Here is a 19,294-nt window from a genome sequence, read left to right as displayed (position 1 = left end):
CCCTTCCTCTCTCTCTTTCTTTAAAATTCAGCATAATCCTACTCTAATCCCCAGGAATATAGTCAGGGAAATATTTCATCATTCAACTCTAAAGGAGTTTGATGTTGGTATTTGCATAAAGACCATTGGAACAGAGTTTAAAATTCCAGAAATTGACCGTGTACTTAGGCAAGCTGACTTTAGGGTAAGGATAGCGTCTCAGATCGGTGAAGGGAAAATGTTTTGTTTTTTTTATATACAGGGTATGTTACTAGCTGATAGCCATCTGGGGTCGGTGGGGTACCTCTCACCATAAACCAGGCAAAGTGTCAAACAGATCAAAGATTTAAGTGTCTAAAAAAGAAACCCTGGAAGCAACTTGAGGGAAGATGGGAGAAGAAAATATAGAGACCATAAATGACACCATTAAAGAAAAAAGGAAAATGAGCTAATTCCAGGAACCCAAGAGGAAAGCAAATTTTGAGAATGATGAGGGCAACAAATGTATAAGTGTGCTTTCCACAATTGATGTATGTATTGTGATGAATTGTATGAGCCCCAATAAAATGATTTTTTTTAAAGAAGTATATAATGCAATGTCTTCCAGTATATTGAGTTGTGCAACCATCACCACGATCCGTATGTAGAACATTCTCATTAAATGTGAAGTTGGCCCTTTACCTATGGTATGCCACCCAGTCTTAGTCTATCACAGTCTGTCTCTACGGGTTTGCCTGTTCTGGATATTTCCTATAAATAAAGTCATCGTATGTGGAAAAAAAAAAAAGAAAGAAATGATTGATACATTCAGTTCCCCCCCCCAAAAAAAAATCAGTTGTGTATTTCAAAACAAAAAGCATTTTTTAAAAGATGGAGATAAATTGGGAAAACAATTAAGCCCCCATATTTTGAAAGGCTAACTTTTCTAATATATAAAGAGCTCCTAGAAATTAATAAGATGGCTAATAGCCCAGAAAATAAACCCAGCGTATTCCCAGAAAATAAAATAGCCTTAAATATATGTTAAGATGCCCAGCTTATGTATGGAAAATCCAAAACCATCCTTACTTCCCTCGGGTCAATCCTGACTCATAGTGACCCTTGGGGTGGGGTAGAACTGCCTGTGTGGGTTTCCAAGACTGTAACTCTCTACAGGGTCAGAAAGCCTCCTCTTCCTTCCTCTCACAGAGTGGCTGGTGAGTTCGAACTGCTGACCTTGTGGTTAGCAGCCCAAAGTGTAATCCACAAAATCACCAGGGCTCTTAACTGTCGAACTACACAAATTAAAAATTCTTAGCACACTGGAAAAAATCCAAAAAGCATAACCCTCCCCACCAACCCACCCAAAAAAACAAAAGCACTGCCATCTTGTCAATCTTTTTCCCTTCTTCTTCATAAAAGAGTTTTAGTTAGAAACTCCTAGGAGGAAGAAAACAACCCAGCCAGCATGACCAGACTCAATATTTCTTGCCCCCAGCATGCTCATTGAACTTTTTTAAAGGTTCCCGATCACATGAGATTTTCAAGAACTTTCCTCCCAGTAGCAAGGGACTCGGGGAAATAAATTCCAGAAGGTAAAATGTTGCCAGGGGCTCTGTGCATGCTCTAAACAATTCTCCACCTTCGCTCTCGCTCCCTGTCTCACCACCACCACCCCTGGGGAGCGTCCATCCACATCATTCTTTATGTAAATCCCTACGGGGCAGATAGCTTCATCTTTCGCCCACAGAGAAGCTGGTGTGTTTGAACTGCCAACCTTGAGGTTAGCAGTCTGTCACTTACACAAGTACACCTTTTATCAGTTATGAAATTGAAACTCTGAACCAGAGTAGGTTGGCCTAAACTTACATAATTAGTACAGAGTCAGAAATAGTCATGTCTTTAGCTTCTAGCCAAGTACTAAGATATTTCTACTTCATGTGCTTGGTTTTCTGTGTGATCAGAATATCTTGATCTTATTGATACTATTTGATGTTATGATGTTATTTTCCTAGTTCTCATTTACCGTTGCTGTAAAAGAGATCATCATTCAATTAAACGTGACTGAAGGAATTTGTTCTAAATGTGATTGTGGTATTCTAGCTGTGTTATTCTAGTAGGAATTTTATACAATGTTATGCCATTTATTATATTCATTTCCTACAGCTGCCTTAGCAAAGTGTCTCACACAATAGAAGTGTATTCTTTCAGGTTTCTGGTGTCTAGAGGTTCAAATCAAGACGTAAGCAATGCTGCTTTCCCTTTGAGAACTCTAGGCCTTCCTGGACACGTCCAGCTTTTCTGAGCCCCGGGCAGCCCTTGGCTTGGGCAGCCTACTTCCCTCCGTCTACCTATTCAAGGGGCCATCTTCTGCTGATTTTTAACCGCCTCTTACAAGAACACCAGTTAGTGGATTTAGGGCCCACATCTGCAAAGATTGTCACATTCTTAATTTCCGAGTGGACATGAATTCTCGGGACACTGTTCAACACGTTTCGAGTGTTCTTTAGGTAGATGTCAGACACCGTGGATCCCGGCAGGTGAACAAAGGAGTGCTGTGACAACCCTCCAGTTTGGGACAATCTGAGGAAGGCAAAGCCATGTGGAATTTTCTTAGCCATTTTCGGACTCATGTCAGCAGTTACCTGCTTCCTGTAACTGCTCCACGACCTGCAACAGGGGGAAGCCAAATAGAAACCACATTATGAGCTCATCTAGGGCAGTCAGGGGCCAACGATCTTTGCCTACTGCACCCTCAATTCCTTCCTTTGCTCTCCCCTCATTCCCTTCCCCTCGACCCTGCCCCCAGCAGGTGTGACAAACTAAACGCTCCTTTATTTTACTTAGCTGTAGGCTATCATAGAATCACTTTTTCCTATTATTTTATCTTCATGCCAAGAGACAAAAGTTATGGCTAATAGAAAGATGTTCTTTCAGATAGGGTTGTTCTTTCCACAGACTAGGAAACGCCATCTCCCCTTTCCCTAGGTTGTAGCCGAAATCCACCAGATGTGTTAAACATTAAATCACTGTTGATGTTCTAAGGGAGCATGTAATTGGAATAGCATAATCTTGAAAGTAAAAAGCACCCCCAAAAGGTTCAATAAATATCTGATTGGTGGTATCTAATGGTGCACATCTACGTTGTCATATACACTGACCAAGCCAGCCGCGGTGAAGAGAAAGAGTGAGTGAGGATTCAGGCAACATTCTTCCAGCTCCTCTCCTCTCCCTAAGATCTATTAAGGCTATGTGGCTTAAACTCAGCAGCTCTGTTTTTAAATACCCACTCAGCCTAGATAGTTCTAAATAGAACTAATGACAGCCAGAAAAGAAGGGCTTGTAGGAACTTGCTGTACTGTCTAAAAACAGATTAGTAGATGGGAGAAGAACATCTATCAGCCATAGCTTTTGTCTCTTGGCGTAAGGATAAAATAAAGTAAGAGGAGGTAAAAACAGCAGTGCCTCCAACACTGCCTGTCCCTCATCTAAATAAGCAAAGGACAGTTTAGTCTATCATCTCTCCATTTATTTGTGCTTAATTGAATCTGTTTAGTAGTTAATCATAAACAACCACATCATAGCATTGGGTGCTGAAGGTTTAACTATGGAGAACAGTAATAAGACAAGATAGACTTGGAAAATAGGGAAAGGGTGAGTTTCTATCTGAATTCCTCACAACACTCAGCTAAATTCTTTCTCCAAAAGGCAATTGATAAAATCAGCTCCAATGATCATTTGTAAAAGGGATAAGAGAATATAGTGGATAACAGAATCCTGAAACTATAAATGGACTTCAAAAGATATATAGAGTAATTCCAGTATTTTTTTTTTAAACATTTTATTAGGGGCTCATACAACTGTTATCCCAATCCATACACACATCAATTGTGTAAAGCGTATTTGTACATCATTTCTCAAAACATTTTCTCTCCTTTTCCAGTATATTTTCATTCTATTTTTTCCATGAACTTTAAAAATCTCTCTTGTGTATTAAGCTTATTGTTTGAGGTATCGGGGTTAGGGGGGATCTTTGAACCCTTTATCATCTTTTCATAAGACTCCATAAGGGGGAAAAAAAACAGTCCACGAAAAAGAGAAAAGGTGAGTGCTTGAAATAATCTTCGCAGCAATCGGGTAGACAACTCATAGTGGTTTTCAAGCTCCTCTGTCCAGTGGAGTCACCGGAGGTGCTGTGAACAGCCCCCAGGCCCAGGCCCTACTGCAAACCAGGTTCTGGCAATGGGACTCAGGCATCAGGCGATCCCCGTGTGCAAACCTGATCATCTGGGAATCACTGGATTATGTAATGTTATGTGGATCACATAGTAAAATACAATTAATGATCACAAAATTTATGAGCATCACTACTGTGCGTGGGTATATTGTCATTGTCACAACTGTTGTCTGTGTGCTGATTGCTTTAACTGTGTCTCAACTTCAAGAATGAAAATTAATGTTTTAATGTCTCTCTATATCCTTTTGCTTACTGAATATCATGTTTGCCCTCTTCTTATACCGACAGGAATTGGCAGCAATGAAGCAGGTGCTCATCAATATGCGCAGTAAGCACCCTGAGAGCAGCTTACTCCTTACTAAGGAGGATTCGAAAAATGTGGCAGAAAACCAGAAATCAAAAGCTTTGGATGTGTCTAGAGACCAGGAAGACAGTGTGTTTACCCCCAGACCAACACTCTTTGTAAGTACAATGAAGTTCATTGTAATCTCTTTCCTTTTCATGAAATATGGTTTCCTTAAATCTCCTAAATTCATTTGGCTCATTTTGTTTTCAAGCAAATTCTCATAAGATTGTGAGGGGACATTGAAAAATTATCTATATTAAGCCATTTTCCTAATATTTTTAATAACTGTCTGACAGCCTATATTTGAGCCTAATATTTTCAATTAACAATACAAGACTTTTCCAGAAATTACCCTAATCTAGAGTTTACTTCCCCCGAGTCTGCAGGGACTAATTATAGGAAATCAGAAAGCCACTTTGTTGTATAGTTTTAAAATTTACATAAGAATAAGAGAGATGCAAAGTATCACTCATCTCTTTTTTGTAAGATAGTATATTTTGCTCTAGCAGTTTCTTCATAAGCTGTGAAACCAGTCATATGAAAATAGACTAAAACTATTGTGCACAGAAAGTAGACAAAGGAGGGGAGGGTGGGAAAAAAGAGGAGCTGATACCAAGGGCTCAAATAGAAAGTAAATGTTTAGAAAATAATGATGGCAACATATGTACAAATATGCTTAATAAAATTGATGTATGGATTGTTGTAAAAGCTGTAAGAGCACCCAACAAAATGATCTTTAAAAAAAAAAGTAAAGAAAGTAGGCAAAGCAACTAGAAATTTTTGAATTATAGGTAGAGAAAATAGATTATGCAATGTTGAAAGTTATATCTTTTAACAAGTAGTAAAAATAGGAATCAAAAGGCTACAGAATCAAAAGAGGAGTAACGTTATTAAACACTTTACTCTTTTTTCAACATGGTTTCCCAACAATGCTTTCATTTCCCAGAAATAAAAGGCCTGATTTTTACCTTCTGAACATATAGACTCAAAACTAGAAAGATTTCCTCTAAGATATTCTGATTCAGTGAGTACCCAGAATCTGATTTTGCTCACTCCCTAGATGGTTATAATAACTGGTCAAGCGTGGGAACTTCTGATCTCAACCATTTCATGATACATTCAGATAATGCCTCTCAAGATCAGTGGGATTCAAATGATTTCTTAGTGATTATACATATATAATTCAAGCCCTTCTTTTTGTTTTCTCAATAGTAGTTACCATCTAAATCAAGTAAGGAATCGCTATTGTAAGACTACATGTGGCAGAACTGACAGAGTGGAGAATCAGGAAGCATAGACTGAGCCACGTGGGTAAAGGCAGCTCTAGGGACTTCAGCTGCAGCATGCGTGCATCTTTCCGTCTACAGCTCCATCAGCTTCTCTCTGTATATATGTTTCTCCCCCGGTTTCTGCTTACACAGAGTTTCCACTTCCTCCTCACTTTAACTTTCGCGGGGCCCTTGGTCTTCAGACGTGTTTCTGTGTACCCTCTACCTATAGACATATTTCGCTTAATGAACTTTGCAGCTATCATGGCTTTGGTTTGTTGATTGTTTTGTTGTTTTACACTTTTTATTAGGAATCGGGTGAAGGTTCACAGAGCAGATCTCAGTTTTACCGTCAGTAGTTCCTGGATCTTCTGCTTCAGTTCATCCACTGCAATCCCTTCCCTGTGCCGTCCCTTATCCCACTTCCTCCAGTGTTTCCTCCTGTGTTTCCTGTTTCCACCCCTCCTCCTTTCCTGACCCTCGGTGCTCTGTCCTGGAGTACATGTTGCCCTTTGGACCTTAACGGTCCCGTATTCTAACGTGGCTGTGAGTTCAGTTGCAGACCAGCAGGATAACTAAGAATGGCTCTAGTCTTGGGGGTTCCATCAGTCTCTATCCAATAAACCTGTTCTCTTTTATGATTTGTGTTTGGGTCCACCTTTTTCTTTCACTTTATCCAGGAACTGCTAGTGTAATCTCTCTTCAGACCAGGTGGCAGTAGTAGCCTGGTACCATCTAGTTCTTCTGACCTCAGGGTCATGGAGACTGATGTTTCCATGGTCCATTAGTCCACTGGACAAAATGTTTCCTTGTCTTTCCTTTTTTTTTCAATCATTTTATTGGGAGCTCATACAACTCCTATCACAATCCATACATACATCAATGATGTAAAGCACATTTGTGCATTCGTTGCCCTCATCATTCTTAAAACATTTGCTCTCCACTCATTTTCCCCCTCCCTCCTCGCTCCCCCTCCCTCGTGAACCCTTGATAATTTGTAAATTATTATTATTTTGTCATATCTTACACAGTCTGACATCTCCCTTCACTCACTTTTCTGTTGTCCGTCCCCCAGGGAGGAGGCCACATGTAGATCCTTGTAATCAGTTCCCCCTTTCCAACCACCCTCCCTCCACTCCTTGTCTTTCCATTTTCTTCATTCTCCCTTCTTCCCGATGGGGCAAGACCAATGAGTGCACCTTAGATGGTTGCTATGAGCTTTTAAGATCCAAGTCATTACTCACCAAAGTAGGTTGTAGAGCATTGTCTTCATAAACTGTGCTCTCCCCACTGGCCATAGTATCAGGCCCAGCAACTCATGCCCTTGAGGTATTGGGGGATGTCTAACAAGTTCTCCTAATTCGGCTCCCTGCATCCTCACCCACATCCATGGACATGTATGTGCAGCAAAAGTAAATACAGGTATGTAAATATCATGTCAAACCATACATATTTGTGGATGTACTCCCTCTTTCTTTCCTATACCTTTTGCCTAACCAAGCCTGCGTATCTATCTAAGCTTCTACTTAAGATAAGGTTATTTAGAGAATAAAATTAAGATTCAAAATGTAAAGTATTAATTGAGTAGAATTTGTCTTCCTCCTTTTTGCTCATCGGAATTCTCTCTCTCTTTCTCTCTCTTTTTCCTACAATAAGCTTTGTATCTTTTATAATTTGGAGAAAAATTGTCCTAAAGGTATAAGATCAGTTGTGTACTAATGAAAACTGAAAGGTAATACTATGCCTGGGTGGATGTAAACGGTTTGTGCCTGACTGCTGATTCACCCAGAAGTGCTGCAGAACAAAGGCCTGGTGATCTGCCTCCATCATGATTACAGCAGGAGCCTCTCACGGGCTATTCTATTCTGTAGTACACGGGGTTGCCATGGGACTGGAAGACTCCATAAAATCAGTTCCAAGGAAATGATTTTGCTTTTGGCTTGTTTGGATGTTTAGTGCTGAAAATCACACAAATCAAGGCTTTGTGCTAGTGCAGAACTAGTCATGTAAACTGGCTGGGTACCTGGGATTAGTTGTTGAAACACCTTGAGCCTTTTCTTTCTATAAAATGGGAAGGAAGGTTATAGGAATGGATTTTTTACTGCTTTTATACTAACATTCTATGACTCTTAGAATATACATTGCCATTGTCTATGGTTACTCTTTTCAGCATTTTCAATTCTCCATAACCATGTATTTTTTAATATTTTCTCTGATCTTATCTTTTTCATAAGGATTTTATGATGGAAATATTTAAAGAGAAAGTGTAATCATCACATAATCTTATAGTTTCATAGCTAAAATGAAAATAGCCTCCAAGTTCTTTGGTTGAAGTTATTTGTAGGTTTTTTTACCCCCTGATAAAAAAATTCAAAGATGGGTGGTTGATGAATATATAGATACATGTTTATATATGCATCAAAAATGTGAATAAACACACAAAAGACTACTGGTAAATGGCTAATAAGGTAGGAGTATAGCTATCCTAGGAGGAAAGCTTATTAACAACCTGTAATATGCAGATGACACAATCTTGCTTGCTGAAAGCGGGGAGCACCTGAAGCATTCACCAATGAAAATCATGGGTTTCAACCTTCGATACAGATTACAACTCAATGAAAAGAAGACCAAACTCCTCACAACTGGACCACAGGAAACATCATAATAAACAGAGAAAAGGTTGAAGTTGTCAAGGATTTTGTCTTGCTTGGTAACACAATCAGTGCTCATGGAAGCAGCAGTCAAGAGATCAAAGGACTTATAGCATTCTGTAAATTTGCTGCTCAGGACCTCGTTAGAGTATTGGAAAACTAGGATGTTACTCTGAGGACTAAGGTGCACCTGACCCATGCCAGGGTATTTTCTATTGCTTCATATGCAGGTGAAAGTTCGACATTGAATAAGGAAGACCAAAGAAGAATCGATGTATGTGAATTGTGGTGCTGGAGAAGAATATTGAAGGTACCATGGACTGCTATAAGGAAAAACAACTCTGTCTGGGAAGACATACAGCCAGTGTGCTCCTGACAGGCAGTGATGGCAAGACTTCCTCTTCCATACTTTTGACATATCATCAGGAGAGACCAGTCCCTGGAGAAGGACATCCTGCTATGAAAAAGTAGAGGGGCTGTGAAAAAGAGGAAGGCCCTCAACAAGATGGATTGACACAATAGCTGCAACAATGGATTCAAAAACAATCATTGTGAAGATGGTGCAGGACCGGGCAGTGTTTCATCTGTTCCTAAGGTCCCTCTCACTCAGAACACCGAACAACAACAGCAGAGCTACGGTGCAGGGGAGGAAGAGAAATTGGGACGTTTTACTTTATATGCTTTGAGATTATATGACTGCTCTGCAGTACAGATGTAGTCTTTATATATTCTAGCCATAATCGCTCATGCAATGTATTCTAAATTCTAGCCTCTATGCCTATTGTTATATATAATCCCATTTTGGAGGGCGTTCTGTGTTAATGCTAGTGGACAAGATTAAGGTGGCATGTATTGTGAGTCTCTACCTTACTAGAGGGATTATTGGGCCACCACCCTTTGTTTCTGTGTGGGCTATGTATGGTCTCCTGAAAGACAACATCACCTCCATCAGAGTTATCCCTCTGAGAGAGTGAAATCCCGGACCCATTAAGGGAGGAGAGCCATCATTGGAGCACATTGGAAAGCTGTGCCTGAAGTTGGGGAGGCTGATCCAAAAAGTACCAGAGGGTGCAGCACTGAGACCATATGAAAGAACCATGGAGCCAGGCAGAGACCAGAGGCCCAGGCAAGGAGACCATGGGACCGAACAGAGTAGCAACACAGAGACTCTGAGTGGTGAGGCAGAGCAGCAGGCTGGCCTCCTGGCCCGCCAAGGCAGATGTCAAGGATCTACGTGGTTGAGAGGCAGAGGAGGAGAGGTGTTGATGTGGACCAATGACTATATCCTTATTATTTACTGATCAAATGTTATCAGAGTAGGGTAACAGAAACATTGAGGGTGGAGGCGTGTCTGGCCTCTGCCCCGTGGCAGTATGTGTGCCTTGGACTGAGGAGGAGTTGAAACCTCCCTCTTGTGTACCCAAGGGAGGTTAGATATGAGCCCCTATGCCATTTTACTTAGCATGCAATCAAGACTCATTGATAATTGTTGGCATTTAGAATTTGAAAGTTGAAAGCGACAAAGAAGGATCCGTAGTTGGAAAATGTGGCTTTGATAGAAACAAAGCTGGAAATTGCATGGTAGGATTTTGTAAGACCAATGATGTCTTCATTGCAGTTTTTCAACAACACCGAGGGAAGCATATTAAGCCTCTTATCAGATGGAAAACACAGGAGTCCAATGGACTACATCTGTAGGAAGAGACCCTGGAGAAACTCAGAAGCCAAAGCCAGACCAACAGCCCAACTGTCTGTTCACAGGCAAGGTCAGCTTGAAGCTGAAATGAAAACAAGTCCATGAGAACCCAAAAGACCACCTTGAGTATACCATCCGTGTCAGTCGGGTAGACTAGAGAAACAAATCCATAGAAACTCATATGTGTGTAAGAGAGAGGTTTATATAAAGGAAGCATAGCAACCCAGTCCAGTCCAAGCCCATAAGTCCGATGTTAGTCCATTTGTCCGATACCAATCTATAAAGTCCTCTTCAGGCTCACAAAACACCAAATGCAGGATGGTCACAGGCCAGTGGGTAGAAAGTCTTTGCATTCAGTGGCGTAATCTTCTCAGCGCTGGCAGGGGTCTCTACATGGCTTCTCCGGCTTCAGAGGTCTGGTTGCATCAGGGTAGGTTCATGTGGTTTCTCCAGCTCAGGGCACTAACATAGTTCCATGTGTCTTGTCAGCTGCAGTGTCTCCAAGGAAGTGAAGTAGTGAGAGAGAGTCTCTTCCTCTTCCAAGGAAGAAATACCAGAGTTTTCCCAGAATCCTCAGGGGAAGGCAAAGCCCACAGAGGCCTCATTGACTGTGATCCAATTGAAAGACTACACTCCACCCCTTCACTCTTAATCCTCTCAAGTCCCAAATTGACACCAGATTATGTAACTACCACACTATACCTGAATTTAAAGAGAGTCATCCAGAAAAACGCCAATGCAGTAAACACTAATAACTGATGAGCTGTGAGTTGACAGCAAGAAGACCATGTATGAAGAAAGCAAAAGGTCATTAAAAATGTAGGAAAGAAAGAAATGATCTGAATGTTTGTCCAAAGAGACTCTGAAATGTGCCCTTGAACATAGTGTAGGTAAATCAAGTGGAAGAAATGATGAAGTCAAAGAGCTGAACAGAGATTTCCTGAAGAAGCTCAAGCAGACGATGTTAAGTACTGTAATGAATGTACAAAAATGTACAAAAGTATACAACCCAAAAGGAAGAACATGTGCAGCATTTCTCAAGCTGAAAGAACTGAAGCAAAAATCCAAGCCTTGAGTTGCAATATTGAAGAATTCTGTGAGTAAAATATTACACAGTGCCAGAAACATCCAAAGACAGTGGAAGAAACTCAGAGTCACTATGCAGACAGAATTCGTTCATCTTCAGCTACTTCAGGTTTCTGAGGACACATGGTCTAGAACCAACAGTATGAACAAAGAAGTCCAAGCTGCGTGCACTAAGGGATTAGTGAGAACCAAGGCTCAGGAATGTACAGCATACCGACAGAGCAGGCAGGGGAGCAGCTGACAGCACTGATGACTGTATAACCCCACTCAAGGGGAACAAACAACAGAATTGTGCATAAACAGATAAGTTGGATGGGGTAAGATGTGGCAATAAATAAATAAACAAACAAACAAACAAAAGGGTTGGGAGGGGAGGGAGGGGATAAAGGGGAGCTGATATCAAGGAGTTTAAGAAGAAAGAAAATGTTTTGAAACTGATGGTGGTAGCAATTGTACAATAATACTTCTTGATCTGATGGAATTATGGAATGTTGTGATATCAGTAAGAGCTCCCAATAAAGTGATTAAATAAATAAATAAATAAATAAGAATGCCAATTGAAATGTTTCAGCAAACAGATGCAGCATTGGAAGCACTCAGTACTCTATGCCAAGGAATTGGGAAGATAGCGCCCGACCGGCCACCTGGAAGAGGTCCGTCCATGTTTGTGACCCAACAGTGCAGAAATTATTGACCACGATCCCAAATACAACATTCAAGTAAATTTTGGCTTAAAATAATTCAAAAATGATAGTAGCAGTTACATCAACAGAGAGCTGCTGGAAATTCAAACTAGATTCAGAAGAGGCCATTTTACAAGAAGTATCATTGCTGATGTCAGATGGGTCTTGGCTGAAAGCACAGAATACCAAAAAGGAATTTACATGTATTTTATTGACGATTGTGTCCTGTCTCACATAACACTCTATGTTACTTTTGTTTTACATGCGTTTATTGGGGGCTCTTACATCTCTTAACACATTTGCACATATGCCGACATCATCATTTTCAAAGTGTTCTCTTCCCACTGGAGCCCCTGATATCAGCTCCCCATTTCTTCCTCCTCCATCCCCTCCCTGCCCTCCCTCACGAACTCTTGATAAGTTATAAATTATTCTTTTCATATCTTACCTCGTCGTCCATCCCCACTCACCCACTTTTCCGTTGTTCATCCCCCCCCAACACTCTATTTTAAATCTAGCTTCTATAATTCATTGTAGTGACCACACAGAATTCAGAGATAGTATGAAGTTAGCAGGTTGTCACACAGGTGAGAAATGTTCAGCTATCAGCTTCAACCCTGCAGCATTAAGCTCAACTTCTGGGGTCAGAGCTCCCTGAATTAAGTACCCAGAGGTACCCCACAATAGAACGTCACAACTGGTTGGCACTCTGCTGCCAAGCCAGCCTGCTGCCCTCTGTGGGCTAAGTGCACCACTGTTCCATGCTCTGGCTCCTGGTTTCATTGCTGCTCCTCTATTACTGTCACACTGTTGTGTGAATGGAGGAAGTTCACTGTCCAGGAGTCTTAGGGTCCAAAGCAAACACTCCACTGCAGGCTCTTGCTAGTAGTGAGATTCCCACCCCAGCCCCCAGCCCTACTTCTGAGAGGGCTCATTGTCTACCAAGCAGCATGGCAATCTGTGACTCTTGTTAACAATTACTCACAGGGGAATCTATCAGTGCTTTCCCAATCTTGTTCCCCACTAGCCCTATGCAGGAAAAGGTCGTTTGGTGAGAGTTACAGAGACTGGTTAGAAGAGCCGTATTAAATAATTCACTCCCCCTGCAACGATGCAAAGGCATTCACTTGTGTGGATCATAACAAACTATGGATAACAATGCATATAATAGAAATTCAAGAACACTTCATTATGCTCATGTGGAACCAGTAAATAGAATAAGAAGCATTCTTCTATGTGAAAAAAGAGATGCGTAGTTTAAAACCAAGGAAGGTGAGTGTCAGTATTGTTATCTTTTTCTTTTACTTAGTCAGTCTGTATGCTGAGCAAATAATCTGAGAAGATGGACAGTATGAAGAATGCAACATCAGGATTGGAGCAGGTGTACCGACAACTGCTGATAGACAGATGCTACACCGCCTTGCTTACAGAAAATGAGGGCTTGAAACACTTGCTGTTGAAGATCAAAGACTGCAGCTTTCTGTGTGGATTACAGTTCTGTATCAGGAAAGCAAATATCCTCACAGCTAAACGAGTTGACAGCATAATGCTCAATGTAGAAAAGAGTGAAGTTCTTTCACTTGGATCTACAGTCAGTGCTCATGAAAAGCAGCAGTAGACGGGGAAGAGACGAGCCAGTCAGGGTGCAGTATAGCAACGATGAAACATACAACTTGCCTCTAGTTCCTAAATACTCCCCCCCCCCTTATCATGATCCCAATTCTACCTTACAAATCCAGCTAAACCATAGGATGTACACTGGTGCAGATAGGAACTGGAAACACAGGGAATCCAGAATGGATGATCCCTTCAGGACCACTGGTGAGAGTGGCAATACTGGGAGGGTGGAGGGAGAGTGGGTTGGAAAGAGGGATCTACATGTGACCTCCCCCTGGGGGACGGACAATAGAAACGTGGATGAAGGGAGACATCGGACAGGGAAAGATATGGCAAAATAATAATTTATAAATTATCAAGGGTTCATGAGGGAGGGGGGAGCAGGGAGGGAGGGGCAAATGAAGACCTGATGCCAGGGGTTTAAGTGGAGAGCAAATGTTTCGAGAATGATGAGGGCAACGAATGTACAAATGTGCTTGACAATTGATGTGTGTATGGATTGTGATGAGTTGGATGAGCCCACAATACAATGATTTTAAAAGAGAACAGCAGTAGGCTGTCGAAGGATGTGTTGCATCGGACAGGTCTGCTGCAGGAGACTTCATGGACGTGTCAAGGAGCAAAGACGTCGCTTTGAGGACAAAGGTATCCCTGACTCAAGCCATGGCCTTGGATGCATGTGAAAGCTGGACAATAAAAGTGGGGGGAACTGAGGCATTTGAAGTATGATATTGGCATAAAACATTAACCTATTGTCAGCTTCCAGAAAAACAAAGAAATCGGCCCTGGAGGAAGGACAGCCAGGGTATTCTGCACAAACAAGGATATCATTGGCTGTGTTGTCCAGAGGAACCTGTCTCTGGGAAAGGCCGTCATGCTTGGCAAGGTGAAGAAGGCGGCTTTCAAGGGGAGGGCTTCACGCGGTGGCTGTGGCTCAGACATAAGAACAACTGTGACCAGGGCAGAGGAGCAGGCAGTTTCCCGTTCTGTTGCACTTAGGGTCGCTGTGAGTTGAAACCAATTCACGAGAGAACAGAAGCCAACAGCAGGAACGTACTCACTCGCTAGCACCTTACCTTTTTCCTTCCAGGACAGCTTGGGAAGCTTCCTCCAAAACCAAAATGCCCTTTAAGCTGAGGAGTCACGTCATGGTCACTAATTTTTAATCTCTTCCTTAAAACACAGATTCTACAATAAAATGCAGCTTCGAACCCTCTGTATTTAGTCCTTTCTGTAAGGAGACGGTATTCATGACAGTAAGAAAGCATGTTGGGCTGCAATTAGAATGAAGAACATAGTAAAAATGAACAGACGAAGATAAAGTGTACCAGGTGTTGAAGTGGGTTTGCAATGAGGTTCAGAGCTGGGCCTTATATAAGAGAGGGAGATGAATCATGTGACACTAGAACTAATTTAAACTACTGTGGTGAAATGAAATTTCTTTTTTTTTTTTGAAATGAAATTTCTTACTGTGGCTTTTCTATCCATATCTCTGTAACTCCTGCCAAATGACTGGGTGGGACCATGCAAACACGGGTGTTTGGAAACACTGATAGAGAGGATTGTGAAGGTTTTGTCACCACCCCCTGGCTCTAAGAATGAGTGATCTCAAAAGCAGCAACAGAGAAATCCTAATACCATGCCGGAAGAAGAGCCACCAGTGGCACAAGTTCCAGATCTCCATCTAGAGAGGCAGAGGTCGAAGCCAGAAGCCTCCCCAGACGGCAGCGTGGAGACCATGGGAGAGAGCAGAGGAACGAGGCTGAGACGAGAGGCCGCGGCAAGAAGACCCTGGGACAGGAGGGAGGAGCCGCGTGGAGACTGAGACTGGGGAGAGCAGGAGGACGGCTTCCTGGCCTACAGAGGCAGCTACCAAGGGACCATGTGGCTGAGAGGCTGAGGACTCGAGAGACGTGGCTGCTGGCTGAGGAGAGGTGCTGCTCTGGACCCACGATGGAATGCTCAAGTTCTGGTCCCGGCTTGTGGTGACCTTTAGCATCCCTAACAAACCCCTGTAACTGTGAGTCTGGTCTGAGCTCGGTGTGGCCGTTGCAACTGATTTTGAATAGGAAGACTGTCCTGGGAGGAAGATTTGTGTCACGACAGCAGGACAGGATAAATGGAGGGGGAGCTTCGCTGGCCTTGGCCTTGTAGCAGTAGGTTTGGGGCTGGTGGGGAGTGGCGGGTTCAATTCTCCTTCTCCCTTGTCTAGACAGAGGAGGTTAGGTACGCCTTCTGAGCCGTTTATTCACCTACTTATGGACATTGGAAGGGGGGGAAAGTTAACACGGGTGTAGTTTATGTCCAGTGTCTAAGATCTCCACACAAGAAGCTCTGGTTGTCATAAAACAGTTGGTCCTAAAGCACAGAATCAGCTTGAAAGGCACCTCTGCACTGAAATCCAGGGAAAGTCAACAACTAACAGCAGTGTGAGGCCCAAGTGGGTGGCAGTAGACAATATTCAAAGGGCGAATGTACACACATGTTGGGAGCCCCAAGAAAGCCTGTGGGAAAGTGCCTTGGCCGTGAAGAACAGCTACGATTTTGACAGATAGAGATGAGGTTAGGTTAGAAAATCAAGTAGAAAGAAAATACTATATTCGTAAAATATGTCCTATCTTATACTTCTTTCATGATTCAAGAATAGGATGGGTAGCGTGTATTTTCTGCAGCTACATTGCATTCATTTTGTACTATATGCCTATATCTGACAGCAGACATTTCACCACTCGTTAACACTTTCACCTGTCAAAGAGGAAAACAGGACCCTGAAGAAGTGGCATTGGGGGCCATGTCTGACCCCCTCTGGCTACGCAAAGGAGATCAGACATGCCTCCCCCTTCTTCCTTCTTTACCCCATTCTGATGCCAACCATCCCTCCGCTAGCACTCTATTTCTCGGCTGCTTTTGATCATCCGGTGCGGTGGCCACATGGAACAAGCAGACAAAACTAAGCATTATGGGGCCCATTTGGGACTCTGCCATGTCACCTAATCATAAGGATACTGTTACTTGGCCCCTTCTGTCTCTTCTCAGTCATGCTAGCTGGCATATCCTTGGTCCTCAGCCTCCCAGCCACTTGATCCTTTGGCCTCTGCCTCTGAGAGCCAGGTAGTCGCCCGGCCACTCCACCTCACAGTCTGCGAGACTCCTCTGTTGCGTGATCCGGCAGCGATCTCTCACACACAGGCCGCAGGTGTCTTCTCTTTCTTGGTGGCCATGGGGTTGCTCTGTTCCTGCTTCCGATGGCTCATTGCTACGTGCAGCAGAGTGGCAAAACCCCAGCATCCTCTGCCACCCTAACTTCAGATCTCTTTCATAGAAGCCCCTTTATGAATTCAGACCCAGGACAAAGACACATCTTCCAGATGAGAGAGCACATCAGCATACAGATACACCGGTGTCCCAAATATTCACAGCCATGACTACTGAAATAGGACATGTGGACAAAGGAACTGCTACAAAATCACAATTGGTGACAGATCAGTTAACCTCACTGACATGTGGGACAACAGAGGCAGGAAAGGGACTGCCATTGGAATTAGCACACTATTGACAGGCTAGGCTTACAAGAATGGTTCAGGGTGCTCTGACCACCTTGGCATGACTCATGACCTGTGGCGCTGTACCCCAATGACTGTTAGAGGCACACCCAGGCAAGTTCCTGAAGATGAGACTGGCCCCACCTCCCCAGACCTGCCAGGGCAGCCGCATTCTGGCTGAGGGCAAAGCATTTGACGTTGCTGGCCAGCGGTCGGCTGAGGCTGAGTCCATGTGGAAACTCAGTATGAGTGCAAGGCTCTGACTACACTGCAGTCTCCCAAAAGCCCAGGGCTCAGAATGTAAGAACAAGTGAGGGAAATAGGGAGCTTATAAAAAGGCTTTCTCATTATTATTGATTCTGAGGGAAATTCAATCATTTTAATTTAAACAATTAACTTTGTGGTTATTTGTAGTATACCAATCCCATGAGTTTACTCGACTGCATTCAGACAAGTGACACAGAATGCCTCATTAAGCTAGTTCTGTCACCAGGTTATGTACCTCCCTGCCTTGGTCATGTCATTGCATACATAGAAGAGAGTAATATTGATAGAGGCTGTTGGCATTAGAGGAGCTTGGCTGGCCTCATGGTTGTGTTGGGCTGTGTGTTAGTCTGGGTTGACTAGAGAAACAAATTCATAGATACTCAAGTGTATAAGAAAGAGTTTTATATACAAGGGCAATTGAATCTTGAGAAAACATCCCAGCCCAATTCCAGGTCAAGTCTGTAAGTCCAATATTAGCCCATATGTCTGATACCAATCTATAAAGTCCTCTTCAGACTCACAAAACACATGCAATGATGCCCTGAATGCAGGAAGATCACAGGCCAGTGGGTTGGAAGGTCTTGTGGATCCAGTGGCGGTAAAAGCATCTAAGTGCTGGCAGGGTCTCCACATGGCATCTCCAGCTCCAGAGCTCTAGCATAACTCCATGTGTCTTGTCAACGGAAATGTCTCGCAGGGAGTGAGCATGTGTCCCACCTCCAGCGAGCTGTTTATCTCCTTAGCGCCTCCAAATGAGGTCATCAAGCTGCAACCTGATTGACAGGCCAAACTCCACCGCTGCACTCTTAAGTCTCAAATTGACAATAGATATGTGACTAACACAGGCTGCTAACTGCACTGCTGGCAGATGGCTACTACCAGTGGCCCTGGAGAGAGAGATAAGGTTTTCTATTCCTGTAAAGAGTAACAGTCTCAGGACTGCTCAGTTGCAGTTCTACCCTGTGCTGCCGAGTTGCTGTGAGTTGGAACCATCTTGAAGGCAGTGAGTTTGGTTCTGTGACTTACTGGCTACTGGGATTCACAAACTCTGCTGACAGTGGGGACTGTGATGTTTCTTGGTACTTTGGGGGGGAGGGGGGGTTTAGGGGGTTGAGAAGCCCTGATCTCACTGAGCTTTTCTACTTCTCATAATGAAACTAGGTTTATCTCACTCAAGTGTGATCAGACCTCAAGATACCTGGCTCTACAAAATCACATTTTAAAAGGAATACATTTTCAATTTCTAGTGTCAGGATTACTAGTTCCAGTCTCTGTCTGATGTAACTTAGCTCATACACTAACCTTGAAATAAGCAATTTCTGATTTAGAAGCAAGACAAAGAAGGTTAAATAATCTAAGAAGGTCTCCCCTGCTGAGTAGACTCTATCCTAGATTCACCTACATTGGGCCCCACAGAGATTCGTGTATTGGATTGATGGCCTGTGTGTTTTCCAGACAGCAGAGTAATTACATGTAGCAGACATGGTGATTCTTTTCCCGAGAGAAGTGGTGCTGGTTAACCACTAACCGATCCTAATCCCTAGCTCCTTCCCTAGATTTCAGAAGTATCTACCAGGTTTATCACGTGTGCCTTTATCAGTCACTGTGCTTTCTTGTTGTAACATGCTTTCCCAATGTGTTAGGATCTCCAAGTTATGTATGAATATTTTAGTTGGCTGCTTCTCGCTGGTACAAACATACCTGTCTTATCAGTTATTTATCTCCAAAATCATATTATAATGTAACAAGTTACTTCTGGTAGATTTTTAGTTAATCTTGTCACTTGCTTCTGCTACATCTTTCTGAGCTTTTTCTAAATCTGGAATATGTGGACAGTTTACTTGGGTACTTGTAACACTCCAGTAAACCCAAGGTTTTCATTACTCTATCCTATTCCTTTATAACGATGGCATATGTGGTTAAATTGAGCCAGAACAAAAAAA

At 42.7% G+C, this 19,294-nt stretch overlaps 1 protein-coding gene and 1 pseudogene across 2 annotated transcripts in view; one reads left to right on the top strand and one right to left on the bottom strand.

The window, feature by feature from the left end:
- Window positions 1-2,579, bottom strand: part of LOC105979415 — a 40,481-nt pseudogene extending 37,902 nt beyond the window's left edge.
- PIBF1 (progesterone immunomodulatory binding factor 1) overlaps window positions 1-19,294 on the top strand; it is a 295,171-nt gene that overhangs the window by 268,963 nt on the left and 6,914 nt on the right. For both annotated transcript variants that reach the window (XM_045287163.1, XM_045287164.1), the window contains exon 17: window positions 4,484-4,657. In XM_045287163.1, coding sequence (XP_045143098.1) covers window positions 4,484-4,657 — 174 coding nt within the window. The remainder of the gene's footprint in view (window positions 1-4,483; window positions 4,658-19,294) is intronic.

The sequence above is a fragment of the Echinops telfairi genome, unplaced genomic scaffold, assembly GCF_000313985.2.
Source record: "Echinops telfairi isolate 266 unplaced genomic scaffold, ASM31398v2 ScPeMD7_11;HRSCAF=52, whole genome shotgun sequence".
Taxonomy (NCBI): Eukaryota; Metazoa; Chordata; class Mammalia; order Afrosoricida; family Tenrecidae; genus Echinops; species Echinops telfairi.
The sequence above is the reverse complement of the archived record's forward strand: the minus strand, read 5'-3'. Positions and strand labels throughout refer to the sequence as shown.